This window comes from Perca flavescens, chromosome 11 (assembly GCF_004354835.1).
Source record: "Perca flavescens isolate YP-PL-M2 chromosome 11, PFLA_1.0, whole genome shotgun sequence".
In the NCBI taxonomy this organism is placed as follows: Eukaryota; Metazoa; Chordata; class Actinopteri; order Perciformes; family Percidae; genus Perca; species Perca flavescens.
In genome coordinates this window covers 26692345-26711105 of record NC_041341.1, presented here as the reverse complement: position 1 = coordinate 26711105, position 18761 = coordinate 26692345, and the positions used below count along the sequence as shown (strand labels likewise).

The 18761-nt window shown below is 39.9% G+C and overlaps 1 protein-coding gene across 2 annotated transcripts in view; it reads right to left on the bottom strand.

Moving 5' to 3' along the window:
• Positions 1-1100: 1100 nt before the first annotated feature.
• Positions 1101-18761, bottom strand: part of thsd7ba (thrombospondin, type I, domain containing 7Ba) — a 181675-nt gene continuing 164014 nt past the window's right edge. For both annotated transcript variants that reach the window (XM_028591769.1, XM_028591770.1), the window contains 11 exons: positions 17557-17701; positions 16862-16977; positions 15942-16059; positions 14310-14455; positions 12767-12935; positions 8935-9108; positions 5398-5493; positions 4223-4305; positions 3191-3386; positions 2773-2860; positions 1101-2482 (listed from right to left, as the gene is read on the bottom strand). In XM_028591769.1, the coding sequence (XP_028447570.1) occupies positions 2401-2482; positions 2773-2860; positions 3191-3386; positions 4223-4305; positions 5398-5493; positions 8935-9108; positions 12767-12935; positions 14310-14455; positions 15942-16059; positions 16862-16977; positions 17557-17701 (1413 nt within the window). In that variant the 3' untranslated portion in view covers positions 1101-2400. The remainder of the gene's footprint in view (positions 2483-2772; positions 2861-3190; positions 3387-4222; positions 4306-5397; positions 5494-8934; positions 9109-12766; positions 12936-14309; positions 14456-15941; positions 16060-16861; positions 16978-17556; positions 17702-18761) is intronic.

Below are 18761 nucleotides of genomic sequence, written 5' to 3'. Positions count from 1 at the left end.
AAGCTAGGGAGACCTAAATCCAACTGGAGGCGTTCCACGCTTGATGAACTGACCAAGACGGGGACCTCCGTGCAAGAAGTAAAGACCTTAGCGCAGAGGAGAGTGATGTGGAGATCCATGGTGGATGCCCTATGCTCCCAATGGGGCCAAGAGGATTAAATGAAGAAAAAAAAAATGAAGATGATTTACTAAGATTGTAGATGCCTTATACTGTAAGTGGAAATCTGAAACAATTCCAGGGCCGAATAAAAGACAAGTCAGTGACACTTTCTATGAGGGCATTCATAGGGATCTATAAAACATTTCAAATGCCTCATTACTGCATATGTTTTCTTATGCACTATATCAACAGTCATAAAACATTATAGATGTGATTTATAATGAATTATAAGTTCAAGTGTCTTATCGATGCTCTAGACTGATGGGGCTTAAAATACATTATGACTATCTATTATCACCTATACATACCAACTATTAAATGTAGAGTCTCATAGGACCCATAAGGACTCATAGTGTGCTATAATAGTCCTTGCTGTGTCATAAGTTATGTTATGTGTTAAGTAAAGTTCATATTGATGCATCTATAATAATGCATGCTTCATCATAACATTTCATTGTTGGTGGTAAGTAAAGTGTAATGCATTTGCATGCAGTGATTATTATGTAAGGCGCCAAAATGTTAATAAACCATGCAGGGAAATTTCAAGCCAAATGTGTCTGTGTTAGGAATGCAACATTAAGTTATAAAACCTATATGATATATTCAAAGTAAGAAAACCACAAAATACATTTTGTCAATTTTTGTTGATGTTGTTTGTTTGTTAGAACACCCTGACTCACTGTTTTTATCCATAGTGAAAATAAAGCTTGACAAAATGCATTTTGTCTTTTTCTTACTTTCAATATATCATGTAGGTTTTACAACTTAAGGTTCCCTTCCCAAAGCAGACAAATGTTATTTCTGATTCTCTGCATTTTAGCAACGAACATAACGACTTATGATGCAGCATAGATTATTAAAACAATTTAAATGCATTATAATTCACTATGAATGCCCCCATGACGCATTGTAGATGTGGTCTTTATAGAAAAGTCATTACTTTTTTGCATGAGCTAGAGAAAAAGAAATGAGAGATGACCTAATTCATTTGTGCTCCCAAATATTTGGTATTTGCTGTCATGTTTTGAGCCCTGTCTTTGTGGTCCAAAAACTGAAATAAAAGAGGAAGCAAAGAACACATGCTGTCAAAAACTTGTAGCTCGTCTTGCTCTGTCAAATGACTTTGTAAATGGATGTAATACAATGAAATAAATGGTGTACAAAAATGTATGACATCCTTGTGAAAAGAAGTAAAGCATTTTTGCTCTAAAAATACACAGTGTGTGATCCAGTTCATAATTCACCATCTCCATTCTTGTATTTGTTTTGGCGATCAGTGCTTTCTTGTTTGCATGATTTGATGGAAGAGTGTGTGTGAGGTATGATATTCATCATGCTGGCATTTGATAATTAGCATTAAAAGGTCTGTGTGTGTTGTTTGCTGTTAATTCTTGACCATGTTGACCAAAAAAAATTCCACAATTACGAAGTCTTATGAGAATCAGGGAGGAGAAAAATTACTGCATCATTGTTTTGTTAAATTCAAGGCAAGCCTGCTTTTGGTTTCCACATATACACAACATATGGCATCATCAACAAAACACAATCTGACAGCAACAACTTGCATTACAATTAAAACACTAGAAAAGTCATTTGAAAGGAAAAAACAAAGGTGAATCAGCACTAATGTAGTGCATAGGGCATCCTGTTTATTCTCAGAAATTCAAAAAAAGGCTTTTAAGCCAAAAGGCATGTGACATTTTCTTTTTACAAAGATCCAGCACTGAAAAGACAAAGTCAAATGCCAAATGTTCTGTTTTTCCGCTTTTGAATGGCATGAGTGACTGCTGACTCTGATTCTTAACACAATAAAACTCAAAAATCCATTTAGTCTTTGCCTTTTAGGAGTCCTTGTGACTTGTGGGTTGCAAACAGTGCTTCAACTGTGCGTTCACATTGCAAGCAGTTAAAAAAAGAAACTAGAGGTCCATTTATTTCCTATGTCTAGAGACCTTTTATCTCATTTCCACCATATTTGGCTTTTGTTCCTCTTCCTTGGGGAGGAAAGTTGACTGATGCCATAATTATGGGCTACACTGCCCTTCAGCAGCAAATCAGGTGCGATCGTCGCTATCTGTCCGCTGCATTTTTGCAATACAATTGGCACTACAGCAAATAGTCACCCAAGCTCAAACTGGCCAACAATCAGTGGTATGTGATGGACGTGCTTGCTAACAATCTGAACGCAGTCAGGAGTCTGTCCGAGGCCGAGCACGTCCTTTCGAGGTATAGCAGCCTGGTTACATGTCCATGTCACCATCGTAGGCCAGGGTCAAGGGCTTCTGCGGTGGAGGAGACGTCTTAGTGGTTTTGGATGGCTTACTGAAATAAATAGACAAGAAAAAGAAATGCTGAGTGTATCTGATTTAGCAGCAACCCAACTAGATTTCAGTCTTAACAAATAATTCCATTATCTGAAAGCAGCTGCACACAGCAGACACAATACTGTCAGGAATATAACTCTTGACTTTTTCAAAGAAAAGCAGATGATTAGGAATTAGCTTTGCATCTAGGTGTGTTCCGTCTGCTCTCACCTACAATGTGTGGCCTATAATAGCGCTTGAGTTCTTAAAAATGTGAGGAATCTGTTAAGAAAGCAATATAGTACATACCAGACCAGGAATGATAATGCAATAACGAAGAGTATTAAGATGAATCCAACGGCAGTCACAGCGTAAACCCACAGCTTTACTCTTCCATCTGTGCAATCAAAAAGGATTTTTAATACAAAGTTTTGAATATATTTACGTCTACATCTTTTGTCTGGCGATCTTTAGAACTTTTTTTCTCGCATTTTATAACAAAGAAGTGGGTGTATGTTTCAAACATACTGCAGAGGAGAAACTAGAATTTCTTGACATTTTTATGGTCCACTAAGCTTTTTATATTTAATTTTTTTTTACAGCATTTAATGATGAGGCATTGATCTACAATGGATTCCACCCCCAGTCCAGTGATTCTAGAGCTACAAAGGCAGGAATAATCACAGGCACACTGGTCGAGCTGTAAAGATGATTTCCATTTCAGTACCTGGGCCAACAGGTCGTAATGTCCACTCGCTGAAGAGGTCCTGGACCTGAGACGGCCCGGGTTTTAATCTTCCAGAGTTGGTTTTCACATCAGCTTTCTTGTTGTTATCCACCCCCGGCGTTCTGGTGCAGTAGTCCAAGAAGCCATGTGTGGTCATCACCTCAGTGTAACCCTTCTCACACCCACACACTCCGCTCTGCATTGGACGGAGAACATCACTTACAGCCTACACAAGACGACTGCGATCGTTACTTTCCCATTGATGCAAAATGCTGCTGAAAAACCAGTTTGCCATGTATAGGGACTACTCTGCTTTACTCGACTCTCTTAAAACAATTTCTGCTAGTAACGCAGGTTGATTTATTTAAATCCCGACATTAAACTGTGCTCCTCAGGGGGTAGATTACACCAGCACTTCCAAGATTTAAACACTGATGAAATTAAGCCCCAGCCAGGCAAAAAACACACACAAGCACACACACACACACACGCACGCACACACACACACACACACACACACACACACACACACACACACACACACACACACACACACACACACAAGAACCAAATGCAATACACCAGATCACTTTTTAAGCATTGTGGACTCTACTTTTGACACATTGTTAGGATATTTCATCTGCGTTAAGCATTTCAAATTGTATTAAACAAAATGACAAATCAAAAGCTTCCTAAATGCATCAGTTACGCTGTTTTGCATTTTTGTAAGTGCAGTTACGTGAAAGGTACTCTAAGGGGCAGTAAAACGTCAAGTTTAGGCTATTCCCTTTCATTTTCATAGCTGCTTGTGTGCAGTGTCACCCTAATCCATGTGTAGTCTAACTGAGACGGAGCCCACACTCATTGGTATTAATGTAATTATGCTTTAAATGCCTGTTCTTGACAATTAGAAATGACATCTGTCAAAATCCATTTAACTCATTACCTAGAACGTGGTAGCAGGTGGAAGCAGCGAAAAACAGTGAGAATTACACAGATCACAGCTGCCTGATCAAAGTACAATGATCTTACCGGTGTGCAGTGAGAGAAGGGTTTAGTGCACGCGGGATGGCAGTGTCTGACCGTGGTCGGCCTTTTCTGCGGGAAACACCCCCCTGGAGGAAGAGACAACAGGTTCTTATTTCTGTTCCTTTAGCCATTGATCACTAAATGAATGTACTGTCACACCTGATTAATGGGCTCAGTTGCCTATCAGGGTCCTTGATCAATCTGTGAACATTTTAATTCCAACATGGAAAATTGAATGTCAAAATATCAAAGAGTAATGCCTTGGGCTCTTGCCTTCTCTGCAGAAGGAGGTTATTCCTCCTGGGCTCATATTTGCCAGAAACACTTCCTTACAGCGATAAGATCACATTCACCCACTATTTACAGCACATCAAGCTCGCCGAAAGCTTTCGTTCCCACAGCGCTATTACCTTTGTTCTCTTTCTCTACGCCTGCTTTTCTTCCCACAAACACAAATGCATGATTATATTTGTATGGATTGAAAGCCTCCCAGCTCAGAGTCTGGCTTATTGATTACTTATGTTAAGAGGGAGAGGAGAAATCAATGGTGGCTGCACTGAGTATAGGCAGATCAAATAAGGTGTTAAATTCAACTAGAACACTATGCTAAAATTATTCTTTGTGTGTGTGTGTGTGCGTGTGTGAGTGTGTGGGTGTGTGTGCGTGCGTGTGCGAGTGTGTTAGAGATAGAAAGTACAGAGTGCATAACCCATATAAAGTGTAATGATGTTGTAAACTGAGATTAACTATTGCGAATACATCACATCCGTTTTTGTATCCTACCTTCTCACTTGTTTTCAAACGTTTCAATTATCTCCTGAACCAACAAGGAAATCCATTCTAAACCATCTGCTACAACCACCTCTGCCAAAATTACCAATGTGACAACTTTCTCAAATGAATTGAAGAAAATCCACTTACTGTCATGGCAATGCTTACAAATTCCTTTTTGAGCAATCAAACAATCTGATATTGTAGCACATATTCATGTGATCCAGACTGAATTTAAAAAAATGAGACCCCATGCAGCTTTTTGCTGCATGAACAGATTCAGTTCAGTGCAGGGGGACAAACACAGAACTGCCAGATATACAGTACATAGATATTCATATTTCTATAAGAATGTGTGTTCTTACGAGCTTCTGCACAACGCCACAAGACACGGCAACTATATTCACCTGTGACATTGACACCATCTGAGCGCTGACACCACACTGCTCTCTCATTGTTGCTCCATCCTCCAGTCCTCCACTGGTAACTGTGGCATTTCCCCCCTGTAGCAATGGCAGAGAGGAAGAGACAATGTCATTAGCAGTTTGTATTGGGCATCCAGCCCTGTCGTTAGGCTCCCATGGACATTACTAACCACCACTTCATATTATAAAGTAAGATATTTATGTATTATGTTTGTAGTGAAAGGAAAAGGGCACAATTTCCTCTGAAGCAGTGAGCTACAAGACAGAGGCATATTTAGAGAAAATTAGATGGTAGAAATCGGTTGGAAATGAAAAACACCTCTTATCTTCTAAAAGGAAGCCTCTTATTTACCTGGGGTGAGCTATGGGGGAAGACTTATTTGAAGAGAAGAACAGCCAAAGACACCTGAGCCTGATTTTATGTATTAGCCACACATTCAGTGTTGAATTTTATGGCAAGATTACAAATAGAAGAAACACAGCAGGAAAGGCCTTTAAACACAGTATAAAGTCATACATTTAGCTACACAGGTGTGCAGTATTATAATGAATGCCAACATGACAATTACCATTATACATGCAACTTTACAAGAAGCTAATTAAAGAGGGAAAAGGGGTGTTGGCCTAAATAGGTACAGCAATCAAAAATAGTACAATGAATGAAGCAAACAAATCAAAAGATATAGACACAAAAAATGGATGTTAAAAATTAAAACTGCACTAGAGATTTAAAAACAATAATTACATACAGTACTTCCCTGTGTAATACAATCATCCCTTTTGGGTCAGTCAGTTATTAGATGCCTCTATCTTTCATCAAAATTGGATAAGTGGTGTAGCACCATTAACAGTCTATGTGTAGCACCCATGACCTTTCTTTTGTATGTTCAAATACTGACACTTTAATGGTAGCCTTTTAACTGTATTTATAATTTGTAAGTGCTAACCTGTGACACAGCTTCAATGATGACTTTGTCATTACAATCACTGCCATTTACAGCAGGGCTGGCCATTTAAAAAACACTTGTAGTATCACCTTTTGGTACAGACAGGTGTATAGTTATTGAAACCAAAAGAAGCCTCAAATCCATAATATCTGTAAAGAGCTGTGGCAGTGTGTGGGTTGATGAGTGCTATGTCAAGGTGCAAATACTCCCCCTTTTTTTTTTTTTTTTTTTTTTTTTTCAAGGTAATAGTGCCCCATTACCATTGATTATAAAAATAATGGACATTGCAGAGGTGACGTTACCCATTGGTTTGTGGACCTCCATTTTAAAGCCTTTGAGTTTGGCAATTTGAACGTCGCCATCTTGACGCACGACGCTCACGATTTTTGGATGAGAGGGTTGAGCTATTGAGGATGACTAAAGATTGAAAGTTGCAGATTTTTCTATCGGCGGATGCAAGTCACTGGGCGGAGTTTTGCCAAAAAGCAAAGACAGACCTCCGGGAACTGGCGCCTTTTATCGCCTTAAAGGAACACGCCGACTTATTGGGAATGTAGCTTATTCACCGTAACCCCCAGAGTTAGACAAGTCCATACATACCCTTCTCATCTCAGTGCGTGCTGTAATGCTGTCTGACGGCTCCAGCGGAATCAGGCCAGCACAGAACATGCAGGTGAATGGTTCCAGTAATCCTACTGCTCCGAATAAGTGACAAAATAACGCCAACATGTTCCTATTTACATGTTGTGATTTATAGAGTCTGGCGTGTACAAAAAACAACGTAACATGAGACACAGCCGTCTTCTAACTGTAAACAAACCGGGAACTATATTCTCAGGCGGAAGAATATAGTACTTGGGCGGAGTGATATGCTCGCAGCAAGCCTGTCTGAGAATATAGTTCCCGGTTTGTTTACTGTTAGAAGATGGCTGTGTCTCATGTTACGTTGTTTTTTGTACACGCTGTGACTCTACAAATCACAACATGTAAATAGGAACATGTTGGCGTTATTTTGTCACTTTTGTCACAATTCGGAGCAGTAGGCTAGTTGGAACCAGTTACCTGCAGGATCTGTGCTAGGCTAAGCTAATGCTGGAACCGTCAGACAGCGTTACAGCACGCACAGAGATGAGAAGGGTATGTATAAACTTGTCTTACTCTGGGGGTTACGGTGAATAAGCTAAAGTCCCAATAAGTCAGCGTGTTCCTTTAAGTTACGAGCTAACGCTAGCTAGCTAGCTTGGTTGGCAGGGTGCTACCGAATGTGGAACATGACATTTTTAGGCGACCAAAATGTTCCAATTAACTTTGATGAAGTAAAAACTCAGTGAGAGGGTCAAAGTTTAAGACAAAAATATGGACAGCACCCCAAAACAAGTTCACAGCTATTTTAATGTACACAGGGCCATGGTTAGCATTGCTAAGCCTCTACCATGATTGACAGGTCGGCCATGCCCTAAAGCATCCCCTGCTTTCTCGTCTATTGTCAAATGGGAGCATAATTTAGAAAAAATTAACATCATGCTGTATTGAAGAAGACTTGAAACTAGCAATTGAGACCACAAACCCATTAGGAAAATGTATACTGAGGTAATAAATCAATTGAGAAGTAGGGTAATTTCCCCATAGACTTCCATACATGCCGGCTTCTTTTTGCAACCAGTGTAGTCACCCCCTGCTGGAAATTTCTGCATTGACTTCACTTTTCGGACCCAGAGGCTCTGTCCATTATTTTTCCGAAAATTAGGGACATCCGGCGGCACCTGAACAATCCCGGAAATGAAACATTGTTGATATAGAGAAAGGTCAATGGGATGGAATAGAAATTCTTCTGTGGCCCTCATTAGTAGAACTCAAGTATAGTGAACATTTATTAGGAGACAATTTCCACTTCATTGATCCTTATAAAGGATGTGAGGCTTTCATATTTAAATATCCAAAGCTTCTCCCCCTAATTGGTTGTCCATTTATAGAGAGAATAAGACCCACTTAAAACCAATTAAAACCTTGTTTTTGCTGACCTCCAGTGGTTGGGATTCTCCCCCATAGCTGCAGTGATGCTCGGGGCGTGTCCACTACACCCTAACATCACAGCTGGGTGTGGTAACGTAAAAGCCTTGAAACATTCAACCAGAAAAGGGTTGGTGAAACAATCCGTTTCACCTTGGTGTTAAGTTACCTTTTGAACCTTATTAACAGATAGATTTTTAGGTCTACTTAGAGTCAGTAAACTAACATGTTTGAAAACAATTTCTAATTTACACATCAAGCACACACAAAGCCGCATTAACATTCATTTGTAGTTTCATTTCTCTCTCCTTTTAGCTGTTTTTGGACACCCCAAACTCCTGAGGGAAATATTTGGCTCTTTAGCAGATAAATGCTCCACTATGTTCAGCATAGCATAGGTCATTCGCTTTGTATGTCTGCTGTTTGGTGCTGAGCAAGTAGCGTATAGTGGGTTCATCAGAGCTTTCAAATAAGGTTGTGTTAAGACAACTCTCATCACAATATATGTCAATATATAAGGTTTTCCGACATACGGTATGTGTATACATGGTTTCCTCAGTACCTTTACAGGGCTGGGTCTCAAATACTTGATGTGGGCAGCTGCCCTGGTTCTCCATGACCTGAATGATCACAGCTCGAGAGCGAGCTTGGCGCCCGGTGGTTTCAAAACTCCGCCCCTCCAGGCAGGTCAGCTGGCAAGAGCTCCAAGACGACCACACAGTCAAATGGCAGTCTCCTGAGGGCAAAAAGAGACAGAAAAACCTCACTGATAGGCACAACTTCATCAATAACACTGTCAGACTTTCTTTTCTAATACTTGAGGGTGGTTTATATTCAGCTTGCCAACACTATTTCAGGAAACATTTTATTGGCTCCCCTGCTAGCTCCAGGAACATTTAAAAGAAATCGGAAACAACTTCAGCACACATCTGCAGCTGATAATGCACCAAATGCATAAAAACAAATTACTCAGACAGCCCGATGGGTATTCAGAAGTAATAGACCAACCAGAGTTATGCATTATACAATACAAGCTATAACTGTGAGTCCAACTGTATAGGCAACAACCAATACTGAAACGTGTCTCTGAGGAGAAGCAAAACATATTTGATTTGGGAAATGTTTTAGTGGATAATGGTTGATGGATTCTGTGAGTTTACAAATAACACACCAACACTTGCTTCCTTGAAGATCAAGCATTAAGTTCTATGTAATCCTAACCTTGATAGGGTCAGCTTATAGTGATAATATCACCCTCTGCCACAGCTCCTTAGCCAGAAGAACCCTCTGATACTCTGCCCTGAACGCCCATTAGTGACTGTCTGTGTGGATTGACGCATTCATTATCTTTCATCTTTATACAGATCCACTCCATCAGCCCTTCTCTCATGCTGCTATGCCTGTGGAAACATGCTGTGGCTAAAGCTGCAGGATGCAGCAACACACATACACAAATACACACATACTGTACATCACATACACGTTGATAGCCTCTCCCCTGGCCCCCACACTGCGCCTGCCACCTCCACACCAACAGACACAGACACAAATGCACACACATCTGCTCCAGCCATTAAACACTTCTGATCCTGAGCCAAGGCTCGCAGCAAAGGCGGGATGAGTGATGAATCAAGGCGAGGACCAGAGGAGAGCGAGAGACAGATGAGCAAAAGCAAGCACTGCAAGACGGCGGCTCTTCATAGCAAAAGCTTCCAAGAGCCTTGCCCGGCCAGAGCCATAACAAAGGAGATCAGAGATGTCTTTTTTGATCAGATGATAACGATTGTGTTTTTCTTTGAAAAAGGACAAAAAAAATCTGATACAATATGTTATTTATGTAGCTGGCTTGAACGCCGACTTAATGTGCCGAAGAACCATAAAGCTTCATTATAGATTTTTTTTGTGTGGAAAGCCAGGCAAGTGACAAGCGAAGCAGGTCATCGCTGCCAGCTGGCCAGCAGCTCCCTTGCTTATGGCAAATGCTACATTCACACTGAGGCCCAGAAATGGATAATAAAAACAAACACCAGTGGGCATCATGGGATGTCAGTCAACTACGATACTGCTGGCTTCTTGTTGCTGTGGTGATTTTTATAATGGTAAGATAGTCCAAATACAACTGAAAAACCATGGCAATGCTTCATGCTATGGGTCTTTATTTTCCTTGTCAAAATTATCAATTAAAAGCACTGTGTTACAGAAGACTGTGTTTGATTTCAATGTTTCACTACATTTCAAAATGTCTAAAAAGGTTACATTTTCTTTTTGTCTATACGTTCTTAATTTTGATATGCTGGAGCCAGTAAAGTGGAGGATCCTCATCAAGCCTGAATTAGGCATTACACGGTTCATTGTCTACTTAAACAATGGAGGAGACTGTGGCAGTGCTGTACTGCTAGATAGATTTAAGCACACGGACATGCAGGACCATTCATTCACATTTTATGTGTAATCTCTGTGTAATTAGCACCTGATTTACTTAGTAGTTATTGACCAGGACACAGGATCCTAGGAAATTATGCAGTTTAGTGGCATAATTTGTCTAAGATCGAAACACCTGTGACAGGCAAACCAAGTCCCCATTAAACAACATATGTTACTATAAAATCTGAGACACTAACATAAAGCCGTATAAAGCCACGAGGCACAAATACAATGTTGATGGCAGAGAAATATTGTAAGTTACTGTAGGGATATTTTAAGATATTATAGTGATGTTAGAAATTACATAAAGACATGTATGTACAGTATGAATGTATGTATGTATGTTGAGCTGACAATGGAATATTTTACAGGGCATAATGCTAAAGTAAGTGATCTACTGTTTTACTTTAAATTCTGTGTCAGTACTTTTCCACCCACACACTGCCTTAATGTTTTCATGCAGTTTTGCTAAATTATATGCTTTAACACATCTCCTGTAGCTTTTATAACACATACATATAATGGGCATAATCAACAGCCAATCAGTTTAGGCTGGTTGTCATTGTCTAATTAAATGGCTAATTAAATGAGTTAATATTTATTTGATGGCATATGAGACAACTCTTCTTATTTTTAAGATGATGGGCCAATTGTTTCCCTTTAGATTTTGATTCAGGAACTCAAAGTAAACATGATTTGCTTTTCTGGAGGCTGGTGGATATAAGTTGCTGACTGTCCTTTTACAGGTGTCAAATTAAGTAGTGTAAAATTGTGATGAGGTTCATGACTCCAGTAGCTGATTTGGCTTGTAGAGGGACAACATACAGTCCATAATTTTCATGTTGCCCCACCAGTTAGCACATTTTCACTCTTTATGTATTTCTGGGTTATTACATTATGTGGTGTAAGAAATTATTAGTGTTATTCAATCAATCAATCAAAATTTATTTATATAGCACTTTACAATACCAGCAGGTATCCAAAGTGCTTAACATCAGAAACACATGTCATACAATAGAAAGAATGAACATAGAAAACAGTAAAATCAGAAAAGGTTACACAGAAACAAAAGAATGCAATTGTCACACCACTGCTATGTATTAAAGGCCAGACAGAACAGATAAGTTTTGAGTTTGGACCTAAAAAGAGCTACATCTGTGATAGTGCGAATATCAGGGGGTAATTTGTTCCAGAGTCTCGGGGCAGCAACTGCAAAAGCCTGATCACCCCAACGTTTATACCTTGACCTAGGCACTTCTAAAACTCGCTGATTTGAAGAACGCAATGACCGGTTGTGCTCCCGCAAAGTTAAAATTTCAGACAAATACTTCGGGGCCAGACCATTTAAGGCCTTAAAAGCAAATAACAAAATCTTAAAATCTATTCTAAAATGCACAGGGAGCCTTCTGGTATGTGGCTAGACTGTCCCTTAGTAATCCCAGTGAAACATGTAAATTGTCCTTCTTCTTAAGTACTTCATTGTAAAACCTGTCTCACTTAGTTATTCAGTATTGACTTTTGTAGCATTGATGCTCTCAGGAACTGTATTAACAAAACATGATCTTTCTTCTATCCAAGTCGACATTGTGATTTTCCGTGTTTGACCAGATAATGAGAGATAAATAGAGCTAAAAGGGTCATTAGTTAATGTATGACTTTTATTTGCAATAATTATTTAGCAGCTGAAAATGTCAACCAATTGGGAGAGGGGGCAGTGTATTGGCAGATTCACGCAAATTCAAAAACAAGATTATTATTGATAATGAAGTGACCCATGTCAAATAATTATTGGAGTTATGAATCCAAAATGATGACAGTAATAAATAATTCATGCCATTGTGTAGTTTTGCTCTATTTAAGCTGATTAAGAAATAATAATGTACTTTATTTTTCATGCAATTACATCAATAATAACACCACATACGTCGATACATTTGATGTTAATCCAGTATATCTGAAGGCAGCTTTACCTGGGCAGGGGACGAAGCAGGGCTGCTCCATCTCCTGTTGGATATGCTGCCTCAGTTTGTCTCCACAAAGTTCCTCGTCCACTGGCTGCGGAGGAGACTCAGGCCAGTTGCCCCTATCGACGACACATGACAGGCTCCTTCTCCGAAGCCCCTCACCACACTCTGCACCCTGCATGAGCGCACATACAAATGTGATCTTTGTAAGATTTACCAACAGATGTTTCCTCACCATCATTTTTCTACAGAAGTTCTACGTGACTTGTTTGGATATGAGGTACATTTTGCAAAGACATGATGTGATCTACTGTAGTACTTTCAATGCTGTGTCAGTACTTCTTAGTGTTCTCCACCCACCCACTGCCTTAATGTTTTCATGCAGTTGAGTCACCAGTCCAACAATATGGACTTGTGACTCAAAAGAATGAGAAAGAGAGTTGTGTGTTGCTCCTCTGTAACTTCAGAATTACTAACAACTGGTTCACACTGGACTCCATGGAATATCTACTATATAACTTAATGGAGCTATTTTTTTTCCAATCTTTGTGAAAATATCACACATATTTTTCCACCATCCTTGGGATATTGAGGAGAACATACCATTTTCTGGGTTTTAACACTGCTTATCTTAACTTTCACATTTTAAGAGGTTTCAGGTGCCCTGTGGAATTTCTCGTCAACAAAGTTTGTGCTTACATTCAGTGTTACTCACCAAGACACATTGTGTGTATTTTTAAAGTCTAACAATGTGTTGAATGCATTTCCATCTTTGAAAAGGTTTAAAACTGGCATTGTTTACATTCATGTAGGGCTGGGCAATATATCGATGCAATATATCGATATTATATCGATATCGTCATATGAGACTAGATATTGTCTTAGATTTTGGATATCGTAATATGGCATAAGTGGTGTCTTTTCCTGGTTTTAAAGGCTACATTAGTAAAGTGATGTCATTTTCTGTTACCAGACTCTTCTAGCTCTTCTATTATTTTTACCTTTACCCACTTAATCATTATATCTACATTACTGAAGATTATTTATCTAAAATGTCACTGTGAAGATATTTTGTTAAAGCACCAATTGCCAACCCTAGAATATCGCCACAATATCGATATCGAGGTATTAGGACAAGAATATTGTGATATCTGATTTTCTCCATATCGGCCAGCTCTACATTCATGTTTACTCGACCACAATCTTCCTTTTATCCCCGCATATATTTGTGTTACCACCACCTGTAGGTCAGTGAAATAGTGTAAAACAATTTGCTGAAATGCATACAAGGTTCCATCCAAAACATTGCTCCATAGCGCTACAAGTGGTCAAAAACTCCACAGGGTACCTTTACGAATTGTGGCAGTTCAGTGTGATGACATTCCAAACTGCAAATATGTAAAACAACTGAGTCAGAGCAAAACTGACGATTAACAAAACCCGAAACAATATTCTTTTTTTTGCGCTGGGCACTGGGCACCCTTGGTAAGTACATGATGACTTTATATATATATATTATACAAACAACCATTTACAGTGCATGCCATACCTCGACAGTGCATGGGGACCAGTCACTCAGCCTCCACGTATAGCAAGGCCTTATGGGACATGGCTTGATCTGGGTGAGCTGGTTGGGACAGGGCCGACCTTCCTCATTAGCCTCCTGCAGAATTCTCCGGGTGCGCAGAAACTGACCTGCAGAACATCAAGGCCGACACACCGTTGGGAAGAACAAATAGAGCAGAGGAAGCCCAAGTACATTTGACAACTGTATGTATGGTGCTCTCATGTTCAAGCTGAATGGTCTTTTTATGTATGAATCTCATGCATAGTGACATTCAGGACCAAACAAATGAAAAACTCTGTGAATAAAGAACAAAAACACTATAGGATTCATGGGATACAACTACATGTGAGTCAGGGTTAGAGAAATAAATGCAACCTAAGGCAACCTTAAACTACAATTAAAAAATGAATGATGATATGAATGATGATCCTGCGCCTTCTCTTTAGAAATGTTTTCCTCGTGACAGAGAGGAATAAGCACCATACATCTGAGTCACCGTGCCACTTTATAATCAGATCTAATACTCAAGTGATTTGTTCAAGTGAGCCATTAAGAATGTCTGGAAGGGAAAGTTTGGGAAATGGCAAAAGTTAAAAAGGATTGGCAATGTCTGGGTCCTGTGACGTTCCGTAAAGGCATGGCCTCCATCAGCCATCCAGTTAAGACAGAAGTTTGTGTTATGCCAGGGGAGATGCTGAGCTCTGTGTGCCCCAGGCAGACACAGCAAAAGGTCGTTCAGCTCCGGCATCACAAAAATCAAACCAAAACATTAGCGCTCCCATGGCATCCTGACAGAACAAGATCCTTGCGTCGTCTGACAAAGATACGATGCAAAACCCCCATCAAGGCTGACAGATGTGTTTCCCAATGTGTGAAAATGAACAGAGAGTGGCAGAAACAGAGTTGCAGCAACATTGACAGAGCAGCGGGAGACAGAGAGTCTTGAGTTGAAATCCCCGGTTAAAGGCTTGTGTAAGTGTGAGCTTATTGGAATGAAAACGATAAGATACTGTTATGTCTGCCTAATTAAGAGAATAACAAGTTTTCTCTCCAGGGGCCCAAGAAACAATGTATGCATCCAGGTTAAATCATTAACTTTTGTATACTGCATGAGGTTATAACATGGCTTTCTCAAAATGATAACGAGCATGCCACAGGTTTGTGATTACTAATTGCATTTTTGAAATCATGCAGACGAAGGGTATATATTTTATTTAGGAACACTGAATCATTTATGACGTCCATAAAGGTGAGCTGTATAAAATTTTGTTTAAATGAACTTGCTGTTCTTATAATCTGACCTCATAAAGCAAAGTTGCCCGTGTTAATTAAGAAAAATGGGCCTCATACAGAATGATAAGTGGGAATATTAATGTATACATTATTGAAAAAAAAAAAACTCAGCACACTGTTTCTCTGTATAATAAGGCTTTGAATTACACATACTCTTAAATATTTTAAAACATTTAAATGTATTCATGCACAATTCAACATCTTGATGAATCCCTGAGTAGAAGAAATAATGAGGCGCTGCACATGTGGCTGACTCTGTGTCTGTTTATCAGGTTGGTGTTCCCATTGGTTTGAGTTAAGTTTGTTTGCACATTTGTTTACCTTGGTTACCACAGGTGTGGGAACATTCCGCCCACGGCGACCATTCAGAGAGCATACAGCTGACAGGACAGTCAACCACGCAGCTCTCTGACAGCTTGTACTTGTTGATCAGCCCAAACTGCAGAAAACAAGAGCAGAGCTGTGAGGAGGGCTAGCTAATTATTTCCACTAACAAGAAAAAGGAAGCGCCCAAATTTCCATATTTTAAATAGGCTGCAGTTCATTTCAGGACAGTAGAGATGTCCCGCTTCAAATGTTATTGAGCTACATTCCTTAAAGTTTTATTGAGGGAATCACATTGTTAATGTACATTATACTTAACACAGAGGCAACAGCATTACAGCCTTCATCCCCATAAAACTCCCTTCACTCAATAGAGTAATATGATTCTGGATATACCAGAAGTTAACTGCAGGTTGTGCAACAAAACTGATATCCAGTTTGCAACCCACCACTGTTATTGAATTTACAGTAACTTGCAGCATCTTCAACACCACCATCTATCTTTGCGCATTTAAGTCAAAGCAATGAAATGAAGTTGGATTTGGCTTGGTGGCAAACTGCTGAGTGAGACATAAAGGTGTTAGGAGATTAGACACAACCTTTTCACTTAAACAAATAGGACAACTGGGCTTTCAATAATGTATAAGCCAGTGGGAACAGAAGAGGAAGTGGAGTCATGCTGCATTAATCAATACTTCATACTCTGTCATTTGGCACACTTCACTTCCTGTTCACTCATCCCCATCTGCATTGGTTAAAATTTCCTATCATCTCAGCTCATATCTCCCTGTGCATAGTGACAAAATATTTACACAATAACTAAATGACTATCAAACATGATTTTTCTTTAACTATAACTGTAATTTTAAACTGCGGTGTGCCATTATGAACTTAAGGTCTGACTACGCTGTAATTACCTGCTCGCATTTCTGCAACTCCACAATCTTGCCATCGCTGCGAATACAGTCCACGAGACGCAGCCGTGAACCGTGACCACAGATGGCATTTTCACTCAGCTGGCATGTACTCCAGTCTGCAACACACACACACACACACACACACACACACACACACACACACACACACACACACACACACACACACACACACACACACACACACACACACACACACACACACACACACACACACACACACAGACAGACATTACATTGTATTTAGCTGACGCTTTTATCCAAAGCGACTTCCAATAAGTGCATTCAACCATGAAGGTACTCAGAACAGCAAGAATCACATAGAAGTACAATAGCTTCAAATAAGCCAAAATACAAAGTGCCATATGTAAGTGCACATCGTGCACCATCATCTTCTTAGCCAATGTGCAGTCAGAAGTGACGTGTTGTTAGCCTGCGGGGGAAGATGTGTAGACTGTCAGCTGTCCTGACGTCAATGGGGAGCTCGCGCCACCATTTAGGAGCCAGGACAGCCAACAGTTGAGATTTGGTTGAGTGATTAGGTGTCCCTTGCAGTGAGGGAGCAGCAAGCAGATTGGCCGATGCAGAGCGGAGTGGACGGGATATCTGTGGATACCCTACATTAGTCTCACTAGCTCATTTATTCTAGCTTGGACCTGATGTGCAGATCGTCCTACCTGACACTGTGTACTGGTAGGAGAAGCAGGTGCTGTTCAGGATGCAGGGCTCTGACTGGACTAGCTCTGGGCAGGCCGAGTTTTCTGAGGCTGGGAGGCGGAGGATGTGTCTGCTTCTGTTCCTTGCTGTTCCTTGGTCACATTGCTGCACAACAATGACAGCATCAACAAAAAAAACATGTCATTGTCAAGTATGCAGGTTTATTTTCAGGGATGAGGGGGATAGGATGTAGCAGATTGAATTCGAGGGGTCCTTCAGCTAGCCAAAGAAACTGAAATTAAAATTTGAGCTGCAGTTGTTGCTCTTTTTTACTGTCATTTGTCATTGTTGTATTTGGTTGTGCTGAACATTTTAGTGCCTGTGTAGATGCTCTTGGTACTTTAGGTTCCCATATTCATCCTTTTGCCAAGAATCTGGGTGTGATTTTTGACAGTGCTTTTAAATTTGACAAACAGATTAGTTCTGTTGTTAAAACCAGTTTCGTCCAGCTGAGACTTTTGGCTAAGGTCAAGCCCTACCTGCTACGCAAAGACTTCGAAAGAGTCATACATGCATTTATTATGTCTCGATTAGACTACTGTAACTCTTTGTATGTTGGATTGGATCAGTCATCGGTTACAGTTAGTAAGGAACGAAGCAGCTCGACTTTTAACCGGGACCAAAAAGCACAACCACATTAAACAAGTTTTGGCAACGCTCCACTGGCTTCCTGTCTGTTTCAGGATTGATTTTTAAAATTGTATTGCTTGTTTTTAATATTTTAAATGGGTTGTCGCCTTCTTATTTATCTGAGCTTTTACATGTCCACACACCTGTCAAAGCACTGAGGTCTTCCAATCAGATGCTCCTCGATGTGCCCAGATCCAGGTTAAAAAATAAAGGTGACCGAGCCTTTGCAGCGGCGGCTCCAAACCTCTGGAATAGTTTACCGATTCATATAAGAACATCTCGGACCGTTGAAACATTCATGTCCTTGCCAAGACCCAACTACTATACGTTGGCTTTCAATTCAAGTTGAGCTTTGACACCTTGACCTATTTCTACTGTTGGTTATTTTGTATTGTGTATTGTTTGTGTATATTATCATTTTGGGTTTTTTGATCAACTATGGTTGTTTTTAAACGTGCTATATAAATAAAATTGAACTGAACTCTTACAAAATCAATTTCCTGTTTTTGAAAAAGGTCTATTTATGATATAAAAG